The 23,588-nt window shown below is 42.8% G+C and overlaps 1 protein-coding gene across 2 annotated transcripts in view; it reads right to left on the bottom strand.

The window, feature by feature from the left end:
* Positions 1-23,588, bottom strand: part of GRM8 (glutamate metabotropic receptor 8) — a 599,685-nt gene that overhangs the window by 569,041 nt on the left and 7,056 nt on the right. For both annotated transcript variants that reach the window (XM_090042156.1, XM_090042157.1), the window contains exon 2: positions 17,880-18,726. In XM_090042156.1, the coding sequence (XP_089898282.1) occupies positions 17,880-18,389 (510 nt within the window). In that variant the 5' untranslated portion in view covers positions 18,390-18,726. The remainder of the gene's footprint in view (positions 1-17,879; positions 18,727-23,588) is intronic.

Genomic DNA, 23,588 nt, shown 5'->3' with positions numbered 1-23,588 from the left:
CCTAACCATACAGTCCTTCTTTAGATTAATGCTCTATTTGTCTTGAGTATCCTACATATCTTTTTTCCTCTTCAATTTGTGCCAGACAGTATCCTGCTCACTGATATGATGAACTTCTATTTTTCAGAAATGTCTAAAGATATTTGGCAAAATAGCTCCCAGTAAAGCAATATAACCTTACTGACCTCAGCTATGTTTTACAAGGTGTAATGGAAGGAAAAACATAACCCATTATTTGTAACAGGGAGAGAGAAGTAGTTACTAAGATCAATGTTTACACTCAACCTTTCAAAATGCATCCTCATATCCTATCCAACAAAGAAAAGTCAGAGCCAGCTTCCTTCTTTCATGTTTCATGGTTTCTAATAGCTTTTACTTGCATTATGAACACTTCAGTTATACCTGAACAGAACTCAAAGAGAATCAGTCCTTTAATCTTCAAAAACAATAAATATTGCTTTTATACTTGTGCAATTAAATATTGCAGCTGGTAACTTTTAAATCCTGTGTTTTGTTATGTAAAATCTCAACCAGAATCAAAAGACAGCTATAGAAAAGACTGGTTGGCTTGCCTAATCCATTTCCCTGCCACTGCAGGAATGCTGTCTACTGTACATTTTTGTTCAATCTAATTTTTGAAAGTTCTAAGCAATGGGGTTTCTGCCAGTATTCCAGGAAGACTCTCTGGCAACTTCTTATCGCTGGACAAGCACTAGACAACATACAATAGAGAGCTTCCCGACAACTGCCTTGTATTCAACCAAAAGCATTCTTTCCCCTCGATTATATCCACTTCCTCCTTGTCATACCCATATATACTACAGTCATTTCCTTTTCTTCTTGAGGTACTTATACCCTTCATGGACCAAAACATATACACAGTGAAAGACGATTACCATGAATCAGTAACTGCCTGTTCTCTTATCCTACAGTAAGGAAAAGCTGAATTGTGGTACATCTTCCCTGAATGAAAAAGGGAAACTGACCACTAAAGACACCATCCAGAAATTAAGTCAATTAATCTGATAGCCAATCTTCACCAAACTTTCACTTGGATAGTGGCTCTGTGGTGTATAACATACTATTACAGAGTTGCTAGGCATCGTTTCTGCCTAGGGTTACAGTAAAATTTTGTCCAGTGGCCTCCACTGCAAAAGGTAATGACATCAGAGACAAGCTAATCACACTTAGTGACTAAAAGAACAAGTTTTCAGGTGAGGGGAGGGGAGAATTTTCCTTGGTGAATAGGCAGAGAAAGGGAACTCATTTATCGTGAGGGGAAGAGTAGAAAACTTGTTTCCTACACTAAGTATTCATACTACAGTCTTTAATCACCATGATAGCTGGGGCACAGAAACATGGATAGGAGAAAGAAACAAATGGGCTGTCAAGACTGGTATCATTCACTGACTAAAAAGGATGGAGGGCCCATGAACTCCATGACTGTAGAAAACAGTCATTTCAAAGGAGGCTGATGAGTTGCAGATAGCCTTCTAGGTCCCTGGGATTGAAATAAACCTTTTTAGCTATCTGCTGTTGTGATTAGACTTTTTTGTTGAGCTTCCAATCCAGGCTGCAGCTGATAGAGGGGAACTCTGAACAACTGTTTTGTAGAAGAGGCCTCCAACTTCTGTATCCAGTAAAGATACCTTAGAGAAGAATCCAAATCTCAGTACTTCAAACACTGCTCCTAAAAGAATTGCAGTTGAACAGCTAACTGCTTCAACCACATTTTATGAAGTAGAAACAGAATCTAAACCTCAGGGCCCCTCAGGTAAAGGTGTGATAGGATCTGATGTGTGATGCTCACAATTGTACCTCCTGCCATGTCACATATGCAAGGCAGGAGTGACATCAGATCCAAATCACACCTTATTGCCAATGCAGGGGGACCCCAGGTTCACAATCCTCAGCTCCCCCTGCACTAGCAAGTAGCAAGCTCCCACAGCTTCAAGTCCTGCAGCTGATGGGACTCTCAACCATAGCAATGCGCCACACATTGCTACAGCTGGGAGCCCCACAGGTGCAGGACTCGCAGCTGCAACAATGCATGGGACACTGCCTTGCTACACATGCAAATTAAAGCTGGATAGAAACCAGCTATAAAAAGTTGTTTTAAAACCTGGAAAAGCTGGAAAATGTGTAATTCTATAGTAGGGCGGATCTTTTATTGCATGATAGTTGCTTTGCAAATGTAGCCAGGTAATGCCACATTAAACTAATTCATTGCATAATATACATAACGTGTAGAGGGGGCCTTGGAGTAGTGTTTGAAACCCAAAAGTGGGTTGCAAGAATATACGAAAGAGTCACAAACAAACTTTAAAAATGGATTCTCCTTTAAAGAAGAAAAACACAGGAAACTGGCTTTCCCCTTGCAGGCTGGCAGAGTTCCAGTCTGCCAGGGGCTGCTTGGGGCCTTCAGTGCCTCACACATACCCCCCCCTCTCTCCCCCACACATCTCCCCCTCCCCCTCTCCCTCTCTGAAGGGCTTGGGCCTGGGGGCAAGAGGCAGCAGGCTGGGAGTCAGGAGCACTGGGTAAGGACTGGTCAGATGTTTACAAATGGGTACAAAAAAGGTTGAGAACCACTGCCTTAGAGTATGCTTGGAAGAGAGTTTTCCCCACCATCTATATCCAGTGAAAATGACTCATTTCTATTCCTATTCTACCATGCTGAATTAGGAGTCAAGGGAAATGCATGGGATGTGGGGGGGGGGGAGAGAATGAAAAATCCAGTCATTATCCAACATGTTTGATCATATCCTAGCAGCCCCAGTTATTTCAGGGAAACATTAGAGGAAGATGACAGCAAAGTTGCAGACAAGAAAATTAAGTGAAACTCTCTCACCCACTGAACTTTGAAGGATTTCAAAGGGTAGTTTGAATGCTAAGGGCACATCCACATGAGCATGCACCTGCCTCTTGCGACATCTCAAACCAGTCTGAGATGCCACAAGAGGCACACAAAACAAAAAAATGTTTTCCATGCTTGCATATTTGCAGCACAGGCTCAAAACTTGGTACCTGAATGTCCAGATACCAAATAAAAATTCCAGGGAGAAAAGCAGCGCAGGTCACAGTTCCTTACTCCTCCAGAGCAACCTCCATGCTCCTCCAAAGCAGCTCTATGGTGCCCCATGCTGCCCTAGCACACTGTTGACATGCCAGGGCAAGCAGAAGCAGCACAAGGTTTACCCAGGAGCTGTCCCCTATAAGTAGGGACTGGGGGTTGAGGGAACTTGCAAAAGGGGTTCCTGTGTGGGCATGGGGGTCCCCCTTCCAGCAGGGTTCCAGCTTCCTGTGCAGGGCCCAAAACTCACCCCCGCAGCAAAAGTGGGCATGGGGCAGCAGGGCCTACTGCTGCCAAGCCCCCCCGCAGACTGACCCAATTGGCTCAGAGCCAGCACCGCTTGTGCTGCTGGTCATGGGACCAGCCCAACTCACTAAAGTGCCACACAGGGTCCTGCCACTTTAGGAAGCAGTGGAGCCTCCAGGGCCTGGTGCCCTTCATGGGAATTACATGTTGCCAAGATGGGCCAGTTCCATGGAGGCATGACCCAGCTCGGCAGCATACCATCCCTGCAAGCAGCACTGGCCCCTGGATGACAGCACAGGCAGCCCCACTGCTTCCTGAAGCACCAGGGTCCCACGGTGAGCTGGACCCCAGGCCCCTAAATGCCTGGCTCCAGCCCTTCCATATGACCTGCACTCACCAGCAGCAGCAGCACCAGCCAACATCAGGGCCACTTGGGGCCTCATAGCACAGCACCCCCATGTGGCTCAGGGCAGTGCGGGGGGCAGCAGGGCTGGGACCCAGCTGTCTGGCATCTGCACTGCTGCTGTCACATCGTGCAGGTGTGGCCTGGATCAGCAAGGCACCACAAGCTGTTGAGCGGCTCAGGGCCACTAGGGCTGTCACCCAGGGCCCGGTGCCACTCAGCCTACGAAGCCCCAAGCTGCCTGACTGTGTGTGATGCTGTGTGGCACCCTACCAAGCTGAGCCACACCCATGCAATGTTACAGTGGCAGCACAGGTGCCAGGCGACATGTGCCATGAGGTCCCAAATGCCCCAAACACCCACTGCTGCTGTCAATGGGTGTGGGGGGGGGCAAATCAGGGGGTGGTAACCCTTGTGGGGGGCATGTGGGCTCTGTGGGCCCTAGCTGGAAGGGAGCTGTGGCCCTGTGGGGAAGGCAGCCTGTGAGCTGTGTAGAGGGCTGTACCCTGCAGGGGACCCACCCCTCCTGAGCAGCCCCCTATATATGCCCCCAGCACACCCACAGTTCCCCCACAAACCCCACATTCAAGACACCCCCACAAACTCAAATTCAAGTCAGCTGGTCTGGACAATCTCCACCCTAAAGTACTGAGGGAATTGGCTGAGGTCATTGCAGGACCCCTGGCACGGCTTTACGAGCACTCGTGGTACTCTGGTGCGGTGCCAGAGGACTGGAAGAGAGCCAACATGGTTCCCATCTTCAAAAAGGGAAAGGAGGACCCGGGAAACTATAGGCCGGTTAGTCTTACCTCGATCCTGGGCAAGTTTTTTGAGAAAATTATTCTGACACATATCCACAAGGGGCCAGCAGGGGAGATCATGCTTAGGGGCAACCAACACAGGTTCATTAGTTGCAGGTCCTGTCAGACCGACCTGGTGGCCTTCTGTGATCAGATCACCAAATCATTAGATGCAGGGGTAGCAGTGGACATAGTCTTCCTACAAAGTGATGCACCTGGGGAAGAACAACTGGCACCATACCTACAGGTTGGGGAACTCCATACTTGTCAGTGCAGAGGCAGAAAAGGATCTTGGAGTCATCATTGACTCCAAGATGAACATGGGCCGACAGTGTGGGGATGCAGTCAAGAAGGCCAACCGTACCTTGTCATGCATCCACAGATGCATCTCAAGCAGGTCCAAAGAAGTGATCCTCCCCCTCTACGCGGCACTGGTCAGGCCACAGCTGGAGTACTGCGTCCAGTTCTGGGCGCCACACTTCAAGAGGGATGTGGACAACATGGAGAGGGTCCAGAGGAGGGCCACTCACATGATCAGGGGGCAGCAGGGCAGGCCTTATGAGGAGAGGCTATGGGACCTGAACCTGTTCAGCCTCCAAAGGAGAAGTCTGAGGGGGCGGGATCTAGTGGCCTGTTACAAACTAGTCAGAGGGGACCAGCAGGCACTGGGGAAGTCCCTGTTCCCCTGTGCACTACCAGGAGTGACCAGGAATAACGGTCACAAGGTGGCAGAGGGTAGATTTAGGCTAGATATCAGGAGGCGCTACTTCACGGTCAGAGCAGCTAGGATCTGGAACCAACTTCCAAGAGAAGTGATGCTGGCTTCTACCCTGGGGGTCTTTAAGAGGAGGCTAGATGTACACCTTGCTGGGGTTGTTTGACCCTAGTACTTTTTCCTGCCATGGCAGGGTGTCGGACTAGATGATCTACTCAGGTCCCTTCCGACCCTAGAAACTATGAAACTCCTCACCCACACACCTGGGCCTATGGGAAAGGCGTGAGGGGACTGGAGCAGAGGGCAAGCTGTGGGTTGAGAGTGATGAGCAAGGGCACTGGCATATCACTGCTGTGCAGCACTGCACATCCCGGTGAGTGAAAGGGGTGGGGACAGCTCTGATTTTTCCAGGACTAAAAAGCCAAAAGTAAATACGAAACTGTATAGATATTTAGAATTTATTTTATTATGATGACAGAGGCACTTGTAGGCTTCCAAATTGCAAATGTATCAATAAAACATTGCCCAACTGATTGCTCTCTCTCATTTATACATACCTAGTGGTCTTTTTTTTTTAATTGTGGAAGAACATGGATTTTGGGGTATTTTAAAGAGTGACTTTAGGATTTTTTTTATCAGGGATTTTACAGTTTTTAAATAGAGAACACCAGAATTCCTGCTAGTGAGGCAAGTGGCAGGACCCAGGCAAAGGAGCCTGCTCAGAGCTGGCACCCAGGACCCAGCTGGAGGTGACCAACCAGCTGCACTGGCCACAGCCTCTAGCTCCCCCTGGTGGCAGATCCAGGAGGAAGTGGGCAGGGTTATTTTGACCCAAGCGGCACAACATGCCCCATAGAAAAGTGCATATCTAGGCATGTGCACCAAGGTAAAAAGTCCCAGCTCAGATTTGTGCTGCTCCTATTTGAGTTGCTGCAAGAACAAGTGCCTGCATGTGTGGACACATCCTGATGGTTCAATCTGCCCAACAAGCCTCATTGTCCTCCGCTCTCTCCAGTCTAACTGCCCAGCAGGTACAATTCACTCCCAACCCCTGACCAAAGCATGTATGATCACTACCACCCAACCAAATTCAGTTCCTCCTTCCAAGAGACAGCACCTCACTGCCCACACAAACTGAGGTATTTCCTTTCAAACATGTTAGAAACTGTGACAGTAAGATGTTTCCCTTCTGAAAAGATAGAAGCAGAGAAGAGATAAGCAGGGAAATGACTCAAGAAATTGATTCCTATCCCCTATATTGATTTAAAAACTTTCAGTAACTATATGCAAACCATGTCTGCCTTTCACTGTAGGGCACCAGACCCTGCTAGTCCTTCACATGAAATGATATTCTAGCAGGAAGGGAGCAAGCAATGGAAAAATCCTCTCCCTTCACATACTTAAGGTTTTCTGATCTGGGTTTATCAATAGCAGTGCTTCTCAACCTTTCTAGACTCAGGGCTTCCCTCAGACAATAACAGCTCTTAGCTTCCACTCTCTTTTTTTGCTGTTAAAAAAAGACCAATTCTTCTGTTGCAATGAAGCTGGAAAGATCACAGTAGGCTCCAGAATATTTTTGATGCTACAGAGTCCAATTTGAAATCTTTGGGTTCATCTTGTGAATTCATTGCAAGTGTTTGCTTACTTAACAAGGTTAGTACAGAGTGGATTCTTCCTCTCCCCACACTCCCTCCCTTCAACAGCACCCTTAAAAGGAACTCATGGTGCCAGACTGCACTGGATGCAGTGATCTAGCCAGCCCTAGCCAATGGAAGTTCTTGGTTGTTTCATTAAACCAAATGGAAATAGCGTCCTCCAGTAAGACAAGGTTCTTTGGTAAATGTAATATTGGAAAAATGTTCTTTGCAAGCTTTTGAGTACAAACATCTTTCTTCAGGAAAAGGGAGAGAGTCTGCAGGTGTTTTGTGCTCTCCAGGATAGATAGAAGCTAGTATACAGGATTGCAGGTCAGTGAAAATTCAAATGCATAGCAGTGAGGAATCAGAGGGGCTGAGAGGTAGGGAGAAGAAGAGGAATGGTGACCCAGTGATGGAATGTAGCTGGTAAGTTGTAGAGAGGATTAGGGTTAACATACTTCCAGTATCAAAAAAAAGAGGACACCTGTGTGGAGAGGTGTATATGATGGGGGTGGGGGGGAAGAGGACAGTGATATGCCTATGCCCTGCCTCTGCCCCTCATTCCTGCCCCTCCATTCTCCATTCCTGGCCCAAAATCCCCTACCCCACCCAGCCCTGCCATTGCCCCTCACTCCCAACCTGCAGCCCGCTGCCCTCCCAGTATCCCCCCCCCACACACACACACACACTCTTACCTGAGAGCTTGCTGGAGCCCACACACAGAGCACATGACCCCTCCCCCCCCAACAGTGGGTTGGCCCCCAACCACAAGCAGTTGCAAGGTGCTAGTCCCCAGGAAAGCAGGAAGAGCAAAACCCAGACATGTAGTTGCATTTTAAAAGCCTGCCCAGACAAAAACAGGGGGCTTAAAAAAAAAATTAAAAAAAAAAGAGGAGGACATATCCAGGAAAACCCAAATGTATGGTAACCCTATTACATGGGGTTATCAGATGGCAGGCAAGTTATAATGTGCCATGAATCCAATGTCTAGATTTAGTCTATGATTTTGTTGCATCCAACAGATTAATATCCTATCCAGGAGAGCACCATACAACTGTAGATTTTCCCTGAAAAAGAGTATTTGTACCTGAAAGCTTGAAAAGAACAATTTTTCCAACTATTTAGTTGATCTAATAAATAATATCACATTTACCCAAAGAACCTGATCTACTTGTGTCCTTAGATCAACACAGCTGCAGCCAGCACCCCAGTCCTGGAGTAATACTTTTTTCTATAGCTGCTTATTTTTATGTGATAGACAAACACAGGAGTTGTCAACTGGGGGTATGTGTACCCCCCAGGGGTACTTGGAAAGGGTCTAGGAGGTACACATGGGTGGGCGAGGCCAGAGTACTGCTATGCAACACCCCATGCTGCTGTCTCCCAGAGAGGGAGGGGGGGGCAGTGGCTCCCTTCTGTGGGCCCCAGGCACTGCCTGGCTGGCCAGGCATGGGAAGATCATGGGGTGGAGCTTGTACATGGGAGCCACCGTCACTATCTACCACCGCATGCAAGCCCCTCCCTGCTCTGTGTCCAGCTGCTGCCACCCCCCACCGCAACCCACTCCACCTGTAAGAGGTTGAAAACCCCTGGACTAAATGAAACATTTTACTAGCTAGAAGTTCTCTTCCCCCTCCCCACCACATTTTACTAGTGGTATCATACAATAATACTGCCTACTCTCCAATGACAGTCAGAAAATAGGACAGTAATAATACTGTACAACTATCAGTTTAAGGCAGCCAACATCTATCAGGAAAAAAAATAAGGCTTCATTTAGATCTATCATTTTACCCAATAAAAGTAAAACAACTGATCCTGCAACAGTATTTTTGTGCCGTGTCTTCTTTGAATGTAAATGCCTTGACTTTACCTCATTCATGAAAAATTAGTGCATTAAGAAAGTTTCTGAAAAAGCCTCCACTGTGGGATCTGTGTTCTAGTTCAAAGGTTGAACCATACTGGACTCTGTTCCTCGTCTTTTCAGGTTTGTTGTTTTTGGAACTTTATGACTGGCATTTACTGGCACTGCTAAATGTAAGTAACTAACTTGGTTATTTGCATTAAGTAAATTCACTATATTTAGTTTATCTAAGCATGTTATAATAGACATGATCTCAGCGCTGAGAGAACAGATCTTTCCCCCCCTCCATATCCTGTGCCCTTCAAATGAGAGAAAAGAAAATATATCTTAGTCCCAGTTGCCCATGGGGAATTAGACTATAGGCCTTTACTAGGTGCAATTTCTCTCTAAGGTACTTCCATACTGTGGTTATGGAACAATATTAAACACCCAACCAACTTAGACAGACAGACAGACAGACAGACAGACAGACCCTGAAAATAAAAATAAAAAGATCTGAACTTGCAAACATTTATTGAGCCTCCCACCCCTATGTAATAGCTCTTACCAATTCCAGATTAGGAAAATGAGCCAAAAAGATTTCTTGACTTCTCAAAGTCATACAGCAAATCAGCTGCAAAGCTGGGATACTTCTGACTTCCAGGCCTTGCTCCAAGAAATGTAAGCTCTTTAGAAGCATATTTAAATTACTATTATACTGTAAAACACTAAATTAATGCATAAAGTTGATTTCCACTCCCTCACCTCAAGCAGTTTAGCACAAATTAAGTTTGATGCTAATCAATCCTAGCAGTTTTCAGACAATCTGGAAATCCATTATTTCTTCTGGCTGCAACTGAAATATTTCCAAGCTATTTCATTACTAAGAGTTGCACAGATTGCTGTACACTTTGTTTATCTGTAGTTTGGACCTAGTATTCATTTCTCTCACCCACGACACCTGAACTTGTCACTGACAGGATATTCATAGTTGAATCCAAAGGTTTGCCAATATAATGCAGGATTTTATATTTCCATGACAATAAAGAGATGAGAAAGCTGTTTTATCCAGTGGAAACAGAACCATGAGAACAGGCAGGAGGAGGGGGATAAAATAAAGTAACAGAGAGAAAAAACAAAATCAAATAGTTTCTAGTAGCACTTTCCAACTAATAACCAGATGAGATGTGCAAGCACTAAATAGATACAGACTGGCACAAAGATAGAAAAAATATTGTAAAAAGAAAGTGAGATGCCCTGGCCACAGCTTCCTTTCATAAATAAATTTGATTCAGAGATTGAAAACATTATCTAGAAAAAAAAACTAAAACAAGCCTGTTCATGTTAAGATGCTGAACCTTAAAATGCTTCAAATATTACCTACTGCTTCCCGCCCCTCCACCAAAAAACACGTCTCACAGTTCAGAGCAAAAAAGGAAGCCCTTTCAATATTAAAAATGTAACATTTCAAAAACTATGTTGCAGAAAATACTAATGGTAACTACGATATGGTATCATGGAACAGAACCCAACTGAATTTTACTCAACACACTACCAATTTGAATAAGCAGCCCTGCAGAGTCTGTTCTTATTCCTTTCAGGATAATGGCAGAGCTCTCACTAGGGAGCAGGGAAAGACCCCTTCTGAATCCTCTAAACAATGGCCTGCAGTCAAGTTTGGATAGGCAGAACCTGGAAGCTACTTGAGGTCTCTGAAATCAATGAAACTTTGCAAGGACACAAAAGGATTCGGGTGTGAATTTAGGATCCGATCCTGTTAAAGTACCACACAAGACTGTCTTTGAACTAACGTACTTAAATTAAATTGTATTATCCTGCTCTAGAAATCATACCATAGTACATCCAGATATATAGCTTAGACGGTGTTCAGATTAGTCTGGGTTCTATGCAAATTGAGACCCTATGCTCCAGTTTGTGCAAGGACTGCTCCTGCCTGTTACTTCTTAGGATGTCTGCTTAAAATCCAGGGAGGGACCGAGGCATGATCCTTATTAGTTCTCAAACTGAGGGGAGGCCAGTGGCAAAAATCTATAACTGAACCCTTTAAATATAAACATATATCATGCATGTCTTAATCAATGTCACAGTAGGAGCAGCATAAGGCTATTAGCTGAGGGGATTCATGTGAAACAAAGCAAAGAAATTGCCAAAACACATTTGGGGAAACTGGGATTCCAAGCTTTATTTTTATTTGCAAATATTAGTTCTTCAGTTTCTGGACAATTATACATACAGCAAAAGTTCCAGAACATCACTGATACTTTATACATGTTTATCTCATTACAGAATACATGTATAAGCTAAATCTTAGGAGGTCAAATTCCCCTCAGATAACAATTGTGCAGCTGTCAGTGGGATACACCTCAATATAGGGGAGAGGAGAATTTGGGCAAACAGAGCACACAAAGGTTTTTTTAAACAAAACATGGTTGGGGGAAGCAACAGCAAGTGTAGAGACAACATTCCAATTCTCCAAGCATCCTGTCCACCCATCTTAATTCATATGCAAACCCTTGTCCCTGGCTGCTTCTTGTGTGACATTGAATAGGAGATGTGTGAAGGTGACAGACAGGGTTTATCAGTGAAAGCAGAAGTTGCATGAGACTTTTTGGTTCTCCTATCTATGTAAACATTTGCCTCTCTTTCCAGCAAACTTTACCCACATAATACAACTCTCAGACATTTTAAGAAATATAAAACTTGGCATGCACAGAGCCACAGGAAGGTGATCTGAGCTGAGAGAAGGAGCCTATTTTTCTTCTCTGGGCCCATTTCTGGTTAGATTTACATAGCCTGAGTGATAAGGATTGTCCTCATATGAAAAACTCTCCAAATTAGAGGACATAACTCAGCACAGCTGGAATACCCTACATGGCAGCCAAGCCCTTAGAGCGGTAAAATCAGGGGAGGGACTAAGCATGCCATCAGTTGTTTCTCCCAGATATTCCAACAGAAGCAAAAGTTCCCCTTGGCTAACTGGAAGCCAGCCCAGGAAAAACAGACTCTGAATGTATTTTACAAACTGCCCAGAATTCTCCCTGGTAAACAACTAAAAAAAATATGGAAGTTTCAGTTTGAGAGAAACAATGAATCTATGAAAGCCAGTGATATCTCTTTCCACTTACTGGGGAAAAGGAGTGACCTTGGATTTCTCAATGTCCACAGCACTTCCCATGGATATGCATAAATATTACTCTAGAGCTATAGTAACTCAGTTGGAAGAGTCATATAGGGAAAAATCAGACTGAGATGTGCAAAAAGTTAAGCAATTCATTCACCCTCCTTGTTTTGAACACCTCCATGCTTACCTGTGTCTCCTTTCCTTCCCCAGCTGGGTTTAGCAGTAAGCCAACCACAGACTAGTCAGCCCAGTAAGCAACCACAGAGCTATCAAGCTCTTTGCAACCACATAAGACAGGCCCGAGATTTGGTATTGTGCATTAAGAACACAACCAGACAGCAAGAGCAGCAAATTCTTGAAGACCCAGGATGTTAAAAATATTACCAAGTGTTTGATAATAAGAAATCGAGTGATAGAAATTCTCAGCAGCTGGAATGTTTCTGGCAAAGGGGCGATATGTAATTGTTCCTCTTCACAAATCAGGGGTTATGGAGGGGCACAGGAGAGAAAGCTTTCTGCTTTACAGATCTAATATAAAGTGCAACTTCAAAATGTGTCCAGTACCCATCAGCTTCTAGATATTATAGGAAGTGGAGCCACAAAACAAGGTGCTTGGCAAGAAGGTGAGGGACACACCAATTATGCCTTCCCTACTCTGCAAATGTGAATGGAAAGAAGGATCAGCCTTCTCACCAGAAAGTTCCCTCACTTACATATCCCCTGTTTTTACTGTCAATTTTTCAACCTGCGCATAATATAAAAATTGAGATGACACCTAGGTTAATCTTCAGACAGTCAGACTCGGGTCTCCAACCTACACTTTTTTCCTCTAGGGAAAAATAGGGAATGTTGGTAAAAAAAAGAGTTGAAGGTCTTTTTCTGCAACCAGAGAGACTAAATCTTGAAATAAACATTTGGCCTTACCTTAACATGCTTGTCCTCGCTCTATAGTCACATAACCTTACTGCTGTGATCCACCCTTCCTCTTCCCTGGGCCCTAGAACACCATTCTTGTGCCAGGCAGGGCAGTATTCTTTCACTAGCCCATTACCCATCATGAATGATGGAGCATTTCAGAGAGAGTTTATATGACGCCCCCCTCACGCTTTCGGGCCAGCCATGTAAACCAGGGGCAAGCAATTATTTTGGGTGGAGGGCCACTTACCAAGTTTTGACAAGGTGTCAAGGGTCACATGAGTATCTCCAACCCTTGGCAGGTGCTCCAACCCTTGGCAGTCACCATCACAGCAGTTATATGCTCCCAGTGACTGGTGCCTCTTGAGTCGGGGGGGGGGGGGGGGAAAAGGGGGCACTAGTGCTCTCCATGCCCCCCTACCAGCCAGAGCACTTGCCTGTGCTCCCAGGCTCAGGAGTGTGCAAAACTTCCAGAACCTGGGGATCATGGATGCCTTTACCCCCAGGCCTGGGGTTTTTACACTGGGCATGATGCACCCCTGTTCCTGGCAATTCAGCCAGGTGACAGGGCTCCCAGCCACAAAGGGAGACCCTGCTCTACACACAAATAAGAGCTCACTAGCAACCAGCTATAAAGTTAGTATACATTTTGAGGCCTAACTTTATAACTGGTCGGAGCTTTATACCTTGTGATAAGTACTTTGCATATGTAGCTGGTACTAAGGTTACAGGTGTTGTGCAGTTACATGTAGAAGGAGGGGGCCATAGTGAGAGAGTATGGCTCCCTCCTATTGCGAGTTAATTATTAACTTGCTATTCTGCTTGCCCATGACAACTGAGCATAAAGTTCCTAAAATGGAACTAAATTAGAGACTGATCCTAAAGCCTTTTCTCAAGTAAGAATCCCAGTAAAAATCAAGCAGGCTACTTGTGACCAAGAATTGTAGGATCAGAGCCTTAGATTCCAGTCCAATGTGAGAACTTTAAAAAGCATCATCTGTAACTTTTATATTATTAAGGATACTTGTACAGGGTCTATAATTAAACCTAAAAGAGAAGTCTCCTCCTTTTGCCAGCAACTGTATTGCATCAATTAAATGGGTAAATAGGATCTTTCCCTAGAGGGGGTACCATGTGACCCTATATTGATTAAGACTGCAGTGGAACGTTATTTGCAATCTTATTGCATAATGGAAATCAGGAGGTAGCCGTCATGGTTTCAGAAGACAAATTGCTGGTATCTGAGAATTCATAGGCTTCTTTCTTCCTTGCTGTTCTCAGTTCACAGCTAATGTTAGTTTTACACGGCTTAGTTTCCTAAAAAGCTGTCTACTACGCTCTCTTCAACCCTGAAAAGTGCTAATCTAGGTAACCCTATCTTAAGATAGATGTTAAAGTGACCATTATGTCTAATCATTACTTCAGAACTACGCATTATTTAAGAGGGTAGTGCAGCTTCAGAAGAGGACATGGAATTGGAATTTAGGTACAGGAACCCACGCAAACACGGCTCAAAGGAAGGAGGGGGGAAAAAAGTTGCCAGCTACTTTTAAATTTCATTGGTGTCTTGTGTACCCTGACTTTTAGAGCAAGAAAATTATTTGACTAGAGCAAGTCCAACACTTCCAAGTTTACATTCTGACTATGGACCGAGATCAACCATTTGCCCAAAACAATTCCTTAGCTGAAATGGAGAGCCAGTATATTCTTCACTGTAAGCCAAAATAAAGGACAGCAAGTAATCTCCTTCAGAACATCTGAAGGCAAACTCAGGAGCAAGTACATTTTTTAGTGCGTGGAAAAAAAACCCACCTTCATTTTGAGAAAGCCTTAAAAGATCATCGAGTTCTACTTAAATGAGAAAGGAAGAAAGGGGATAATTTAAAAATCAGTCAAAAATAAACAAAGCATACAATAATTTTCAAAATGCTGATCACTTAATGCCTGATCCTGCACCACTGACTTCCTTAACATGTTGTGCTCACTGAAGTCCACGTTTTAGCCATATTAGAATTACTGTAAGACTTTTTTAATAGAAAACACCAGCATGAATATGGGTTTGAAGCAGACAGTAACAAACTCAGAGACAAGTTAAAGCCACTGCATGTACTAAAAGCAGCTAGCATCCAATTTAACATTATCTGTATACCATGAAACAGGACTGAAAATTAAATGTTAGCTGCACAATCAGTTCTGAGTTATTGATTAGAACTCTTTCATCTCTCAATCCCACTTGACAAGTTTAGATGGGCAGGTTTGCTTTCCTACCATTTACACTGCAGAACTTAATAAAAAATACATTCAAGAAAAGTAACAGTATGTCAGTACAAACACTATACTAAACTGATCTCCCATAACCACCATCTAGACCAGAAGAAGAAAAAACGAGATATAGATATAGATATAGGTATGATTTCATGGGTGACATTTCATTACATTTTATTCATCTATTCACACAAAAATCAATATCACTAGCCTATTACAAGCTTATTTTCCCCATTTACAGAAAGTATCTGATCCTCCCACAAATGGATTTCTGCTGAAAACGTCTATATGATTTTCTTGGAAATACGCAAAGCAAGCCAAACCAACTCTTGAATGTGGAACTAAATACAAAGCCAATGTGAACAGTGACAAAAAGCTAGAGAACTAAACAAATGAGACAACATGCCAGCCTCTCCATTTTCAATTCCATTTGGCTTTCATGGTTTTCTAGTTGTCAGTTAATTAACAATGAACTATTACTAACTTTTCTTTCTTGACCTGTCATACTGAGACAGTATGGGCTTGGATATAGCCTGTCTAGTACTTCCTGTTCTCATCTACAACTGTATGAAGTGACTGCAAAAATCAGAAGGACAGTATTTATACCCACTTTACACTTATGTAAATGATGCAAGAACAAATCCATAAGGCTCATTCAAATATTATGATTATAGTTAGGCTACACACACACACACACTAAACTGGAAAAATTCTCCTGGGTTTTTCTGGTAGGAAACAAAAACAAAAAAACACCATCACAAAAAAACAAAACCTTTATTCCCTCAGTCTACCTGGAGGCAGATGGCAGCAGTACATAGTGCACCCCTAATTGGCTCAGATTAGCCTTCATTGCCCTGAAACACAATATCCGGACTGTGAAGGGGGAAGTGTTTTGCTCTCTGCTGGCTGGAGCAGCAGAGTCAAGCACACAACATACTGTCTCTTCCGGGGAGGGAGAGGTGGGGGGTACAAGAGCAAAGTACCCTGACATGCTGGAAGACTGCTGTGGCCTCTTCCCAGAAGAAAATGTATACAGACATTCACACTCCCAGGAGAAAAACTCTCCAGGGTTTAACCCAGTTTTTCCCCCAGGTTATTTTTCTCCTGTACCATCCCTTTTTGCTCTAGGAGAAAAAACCTGAGCATCTGTATACTTATGGTTTCTACTGAGAGCACAATGACTTGGGAAAGACTGAATATATTTGTACATGGCCTTAATTTCTTATTTCTCCAATTTGAGATCAAATGGAAAATGTTTCTAGAAATATTAGTGCTTTACCACTTTAAACCCATTTCATAATGGGCCTTATCCAAAATCCTTTAAATTAATGTGTGTTCATTTTGCACAGCTAGTTTATAGACCATTGTACTTTTGGAAACGTGAAGCCAAAAATAGTAGATGTCCATTTGGATCAAGAGAGGAAATTTGACTGGTCATGTTCACAAGTAATTATGTAATAAAAATAGCATCCATTACATTCATCATCCCCCAAAACAAGCAAACAAAAAAAATGCAACAGCTGAGGATTTTCAGAGAGGTCTCAATCAAGTGAAAAATCTCATTTACACTTTTAGACCAGTGGTATTAAACACTATTATATCAAACTTGGAAGAAAAAAAACCCACAAAAAAAACAGTGTACTGAACTGCACCCCTGACTAAACTACTCAAAAGTTTATGCCAAGTCTGCCTGATATTTTCAACCGTTCACATTCCCATTAGGACCTTTACTTTAGAGAGAGGCACATAAACATTTTGTAGATAACACTTTCAGTAACTATATCACAGCTGAAGAGGATGGATAACGTTTCCGAGTCAACTGGTCTAATATTTGCTTCCAGAAGTGTATAGTGTTTTCTCCAGTACAGGTAACATGCTAACTGTTCCTTTTTCACACAAAAAAAAATACTCCCCTCATAACAGTCCATTAGTCAATGTGGACAACTGGAAGCAATCCAATGTTAAAAAAACAAACAAACAAACACCACCAAAACCTAGAAAGTAATAAAATCCCCATGCACTCCTGTAACACATTTTAGTTCCGAGATGATACTTAAATAAAATGCATTCATGGAAGCCAATTTTTAAACACTCATACTATTAGAATCTTTGTTTTCACAATACCCAAAAGTATTAGCCTAATTTAAGAACTAGCTGCTTGCCAAACATCATCAGTTTGAAATCACACAAGGACAAAAAAACATCGTTAATAGACAACTCTCCATTTTCCTTAGGATAATGTTAACTATGAATTTTCTAAAGTTAATTAGAACTTAACAAGAAAGAGGAGATGGCACTCCAGAATGATGTAATAGCCAGCAGAGAGTTTTCTTTCTATTTTAGAAGTTAATTCCAGGAAAAAGTTAAACAGCAGGAGTTCTAGGCCCTTGAAAATAATAATTTATAATGCAAGCACTCACCAACTCTGTTGCCAAATCCTGCTCATCCTACTCACATAAATACTTCTATTATCCCCTATCAGTAAGATTGTTTTCTATGATTTCTCTCTTATGCTATGGGGCAGGAAATTAATATTAGCACTTTGATATTTTGGGTGAATTTTAACAAGCAACATAATTTCAGTCACGTAGGACAGACATGCTGAGCAACTCTTAAAAGTAGCTGCTTACTCTGCTCCTAGTGAAACCAAACAGAATCCAGAATGATAGGCATTACCAAAGAGGCACTTACTACCTTGAAATATAAGGCCTTTACTACCTTGTTTGGGGTAAGTTATTACTCTAGATTTCAACCCTTTAGTTTTTTCAAATACCACAATTATATTACATATTGTATTCTGGCTAGCATTTAAATGAAAAAAAGTAAAAATCTTTACCTACCTTAAAAAGTCTTAAAATATTTGCAACCATAATGGACACAGAACTTGCAGCAGCACCTATTACACCTGATATCTTATCTGGCTTAGTGAAAATAGGTGGATCTCCATTAGCACACTTTACATCTGAACCATCTTTTTCTATCAAGGCTTGCACAAAGGTTAAGGATTGTTCCAAAGCGTAAGTGTCCCTGGAACACGTATCAAGGATCCGGACACCTAAAGTGATATTGGCAAGTAGATCAGGGTCCTTATTGATCTGGTCTATCGCATACAGCATTGCCTCTAGTCTATGGATCCCCTTCTCCTTCTTCAGCTCTCCACAAGGCACCCCTCTATCCCCTTTTGAATGGACAGGAAACAGTCCTCCCAAGATGATGTCCCCATCCAGTCGAATGGAGTGAGCATATTCCTGGCCATAAGTTCTTTGCATCATAGTGAGTATCCAGTAGAATTTGGCTGTTAATAGGAAAAAACAGTGGCAAGAGACTAGTCGCTTTCCTTTGTATACCATTTTCTCTGAATATGTTGTTTCTTTCCAAGACCCTAAGTTTCTTGTTGCTAAAGGAGAAGGTGGACCATTTGTAGCTACACCTTCTGTAGGCTACCATCAGTGCCCAGTGAGTAACAATATAGAACCGTGCAACAGGTAGAAAATAGACGTCAACAAAAGTTCTTAAAACATGTTTTACAAAAATTGCCCATTGGAGTCAAGGGTAAGTTTGTTTTCTGGAGAGGTGTTTTCAGCTACTGTAGATTGATATAAAACTTAAGTTAGTATTTCTGGTCCTGATGCCAGGAGGAGGTCAATGATTTCTGTCCTTGTATGTTGTCCTGCAGCTGAGGCACTCCTGAAAATTAAGTGAAAAATACAGTTTAGTTCAGCAAATTCATGCTTGTCACACTGTATACTTACTTTTGAATATGAGTTACATAGCCTAGGTTTTACTTCCATTTTCTGTAAGGGATTAATTCTTGGCCCTCTGTGAATTGGAACACCTGGCTGCACTGTACTAAGAGCTGAGAGATTGATGACACCAGCAGAGCAAAAACAATACTGAGCTGACTAAACTTAGCTTGATGCTCAGAGTCAGATCAGTAATTGTTATTTACCTTTGCCTTGCATAAAACATCCAGAAACAGAGACTACAAACCATTTTGTTTTGCAGCATTTCTCCAATTGTGTTGTTCTAGATGCATTCATGATACTACAGTTTAGGCCAGGTACTGGTCCTACAAAGACTTGTCTACATTTAATTAGTAGTTCTACTGATTTTATGAACATCACTAGTTTAACTAAAGTCATGTACACATTTGGCATTTTGCAGTACATGGCCATAAGCTCTTTGTATAATAACCCTGTTATTTCTCCAGCCCAAATTACTTTTATTTCTGTTCCACATGCAACTATGGTACCACATACATAAAAAAAAAAAATTAAATAAATGAATATCATGGGATAGTAACAAAGTTCCTAAGCAGAGGGGTCATGATGTATTTTACATATTGGGGAACAGCAATAGCCAAATCGCAGTTTCATTTTTCAGGCTTCTTTTACCAAAAACAAACACACACGCACAAACACGCACACAAAAACCCCTACCACTGATTTCATTGGGCCAGAATTTCATCCTATATGTTTAAACATCTGACTAATACTCTCAAGTATTTCTAGAGCACTTAACACCCCAGTATGCAAGCATCAGTATCTAAACATTCAAAAAACATAACTAACTTCTTCCAAAATAGTGACAAGTTATTTTAGGAAAATCTAAACTCAGGTATCCTCAGTATTGGGAAGAGAATATAACACATTTGAAGTATTCCTCCTACCCCACCACACCCTCAATTTTGTCTTAGTATGACCTATGGTAATGTAATTCCAATGCAACTCAATAATCCATTAAACTGATCATCTTCCTGTAAATTGTAGTTATTTCAGTTTTCCCCAATCTGAATATTACTTAGATCACAAAAGCTAAGTAAGAATTTTGAAGTAATGGATGTTTGAAGACCTATAAAAGAGAACAACAGTAGAATGTCATCTATTTAATGAAAAAGTATCTCACTGTGATTCAGTAACAAAACAAAGACTTGAAAATGAAACATGTATAGTTGGTGTGAATAGAAGTATTGCTATTGGGAATAGTAGAGCACTGGGTGTATAAAGACCAAGACTTTCAATACCTTGAAATATTTAAGTTTAGTTTGGTTTTTAAGTTTAGTATAGGAATCTAAAAGGAGAAATATCCTTGCTGATTTGCTAATCTCATTTTTCTCCTTAGGACTCTTAACAAGTATAAATTAATAAAAGCCCAGTAAGTTTACTGCCAATTGTAAAAAGACTATTAACTCCATGTTCTCATCCAGACAAGTGTGGCCATACGGTATGTGGTGCTGCAGACATATCTGTGCAGGGGGGTTGGACCTCTGGTTATCAAAAAAAACATGTAAAAAAAAAAAAAGCAGATGCTGCTCAAAACCAGACTTTGGCTGACCAAAGTCATGTTTTGGAGCCTGACTGGCATTCAGATGGCAGGATTGCTGCTGCTGCAGCCCCAGGAGGCCCCCAGGACCCTAAGTAAGGCTGCTGGGGCCAAACCAGTGCTGGCCCCAGCCTCCTCTACCCCACCTGGGTAATCTACCTGTGGCAGAAGGTGCATGGTCCAGGCATTCCCTGGGGACAATTAACAGAAGCACAAGGTGTTCTGCTGCTAGTTGTCCCCAGGAAGCCAAATGTTCACGCTCATGTCAATGCAGCCAACCTGTTCTTGGTTACACAAGTAGAAACTGAGGTAACTCCAATGATTTCAATTGCATTAAGCCCAGTATCATAACTAAAGGCGGGGATGGAAAAAGGAGGAAGACTAGGGCACCAACCTTCAAGGTGGTGCAAAGACAGTAGCAGCTGTGCTTCCAGTATTGCTACTGCTCAGGACATTCAGAGGCCCAGATACATCTCTGATTAATCCAGATTTATATTAAAGTAACTGAGGGCAGAATTTGAACTGCCATGTAGAGAGAATTATAGGATGCATCATTAATGGATAAGAAATGGTTGTTAACTTTACTGTCCCAACAGGGAAATAGGACTATGAAGTCAAAATAATAAGATGGATACAGTCACAAAAACAAACAAAAAACCCCACTCCTCATCTAAGTAACTCACAAAGACGTTATTTCCTTTCTGTTCTCTTTGATCATTATTAATAAAAACACATTTAGACAGTATATAGTAATGCAATTTTAAAGGATTCTGGACTCATTTTCTTTAATATAAGAAAACTTGAAATGGCTCTTATTTAATACCATATAACTATTTAGAAGATGAGGATAGCGAATTGAAAATAAAGTCTCAGAATAGTCATGAGAAAACTGCTTTCCCCACTCCTCCCAATATTGTTTGGTGCTCAATTTGACTGAAGTCCATTTATCAAACAAGAAAGACTCTACTCCGACTGAAGCTTCTGAAATAGCCATCCGTTTTTATATACCAGAACAACAATTGCTTAAACAATGCTGTAGCCCAATTTCTGAAGGAAATACAGGAGGAACAGTGGGTCCATCACTTTATCTAGAATGAGTAAGTTTACATTGACTAAAAGTTTTAAGTAGGGTTGAAATGTTATTGTAACCACGATGACTTTTGAAGCTTTAAAAATATATGATTTTTTCAATGTAATATTATAGTTCACTATTAGTCACACTGTCATATACAGTTAATATTTTTACTTTCTAAAAAGAAGTATTTTTTTCATTGCTCTAATAGCCATAATCTGTCTATATAATGAAAGGAAATTGTGTATGAAGCATTCATCTTAATTTAATACATTTTAATCTTGTTGTATGTCATCTAAAAAAATAAAAACCCTTATTATTCTGCTTAATTTATTCACAGCACATCATTTTTGCTATAATGATTGAGGGTTATAGTATGTTGTAAGCTTGCTAAACTAAGCAGAAGACATTTTATCTAAATTATTTTCATTTTTATCAATGATTTTTAGTTAAAACTAAAATATTGACATGCTCAGTTATAAATCCAGACAACCTTATTACATATTCAAAATGAAATGCACTTTAGAGTGACCATAAACATCTGAATTAATCCAAATTTGGGGCTTAGGGGTCTGGGAGCTCAGGTGGTGTTTTCGTCGATCCTCCCAGTCTCGGGCTATGGGCTGAGGAGGGAGAGGAGGATCCACGTAGTGAACCAAAGACTGCGGAGCTGGTGTCATCAGGAAGGCTTTGGCTTCCATGACCACAGCCCGCTATTTGGCAAGAGAGGCAGCGAGCTGCTGGGAAGAGATGGCTTCCACCTCTCCCCCCTGGGGAGGCGGCTTTTTTCAGCCAGGCTGGCTGACCTGCTCCACCGGGCTTTAAACTAAGCCCACTGGGGGATGGGGGAACTAGTGCCACTGCTGGCCCCTTGAGCGACACTTACAAAGCCAGCAGACCAAGGCACTTATAGGGAGCCCACCCCTGCCCCAGCCCTGGCACAATCTGTGGGCAAGGCAAGAGCCCCTAAGGGCACTCGCCTGCCTGTACACTAATGCCAGGAGCCTGGGCAACAAGCAGGACGAGCTCGTCCTCCCGCTCAGTGCAAAGAATTATGACATCATTGGGATAACGGAGACCTGGTGGGACTCCACCCATGACTGGACCACGGGTATAGAGGGCTATACCCTGTACAGGAGGCATCGTGTTGACAAAAAGGGGCGGGAGTGTAGCTCTCTATGTGAAGGAAAGCTACACGTCCCTGCAAGCTGATGTTGGCGATCGGCATGGACAGCTAGAGACCCTCTGGGTAAAAATTCATGGGGAATACAGCACAGGGGACACAATGGTGGGAGTCTACTACAGACCTCCCACTCAAAGTCCTGAGCTTGACCAGGAGTTCGCCCGGGAACTGACTGAGGCCGCTTGCTCCAGGACCTTGGTTGTCATGGGTGACTTCAATTACCCGGACATCTCGTGGGAACATCACTCAGCAAAATCCGAGTGGTCGCAAAGCTTTCTCTCATGCGTGGATGACCTCTACCTGACTCAAGAAGTCTATGGGCCAACGAGAGGCAAAGCGCTGCTCGACCTGGTACTGGCTACGGGGGACAACCTAATCAGCGACCTAGTGATCGATGGGAAGCTGGGTGACAGCGACCACGAGCTGATTACCTTCACCATCCACCGTAAAGCTGGCGAGTCGGTCAGCAACACAGAAGTCCTAGACTTCAGAAAAGCCGACTTTGACAAGCTCAAGAGGCTTGTCGGTCAGGCCCTCAGGGACCATGACCCCAGGGAGATGGGAGTTCAAGAAGAGTGGTTGCTTCTCAAGGAAGCAATCCTCAATGCACAAGCTAAATCTATTCCAACACGGAGGAAAGGCAGCAAGAAGGCACAGCAGCCCTCCTGGCTCTCCAGGGACCTAGCGGACCTCCTACGACTAAAAAGGAAAGCCTACAAAGGATGGAGGACGGGATTCACCTCCAAGGAGAATTATTCTGCACTGGTCCGGTCCTGCAGGGAGCAAACCAGGAAAGCCAAGGCTGCAACCGAACTCCAACTAGCTTCAAGCATCAAGGACAACAAAAAGTCCTTTTTCAGATATGTGGGGAGCTGGAGGAAAAGCAAGGGCAACGTTGGACCCCTGCTAAACCAGATGGGTCAACTGACAACTGACGCCCAAGAAAAAGCCAACCTATTAAATAGGTACTTT

Source organism: Crocodylus siamensis, chromosome 4 (assembly GCF_052110815.1).
Source record: "Crocodylus siamensis isolate JL-2025a chromosome 4, ASM5211081v1, whole genome shotgun sequence".
NCBI classification, from domain to species: Eukaryota; Metazoa; Chordata; order Crocodylia; family Crocodylidae; genus Crocodylus; species Crocodylus siamensis.
This window is presented reverse-complemented; position numbering and strand designations above follow the sequence as displayed.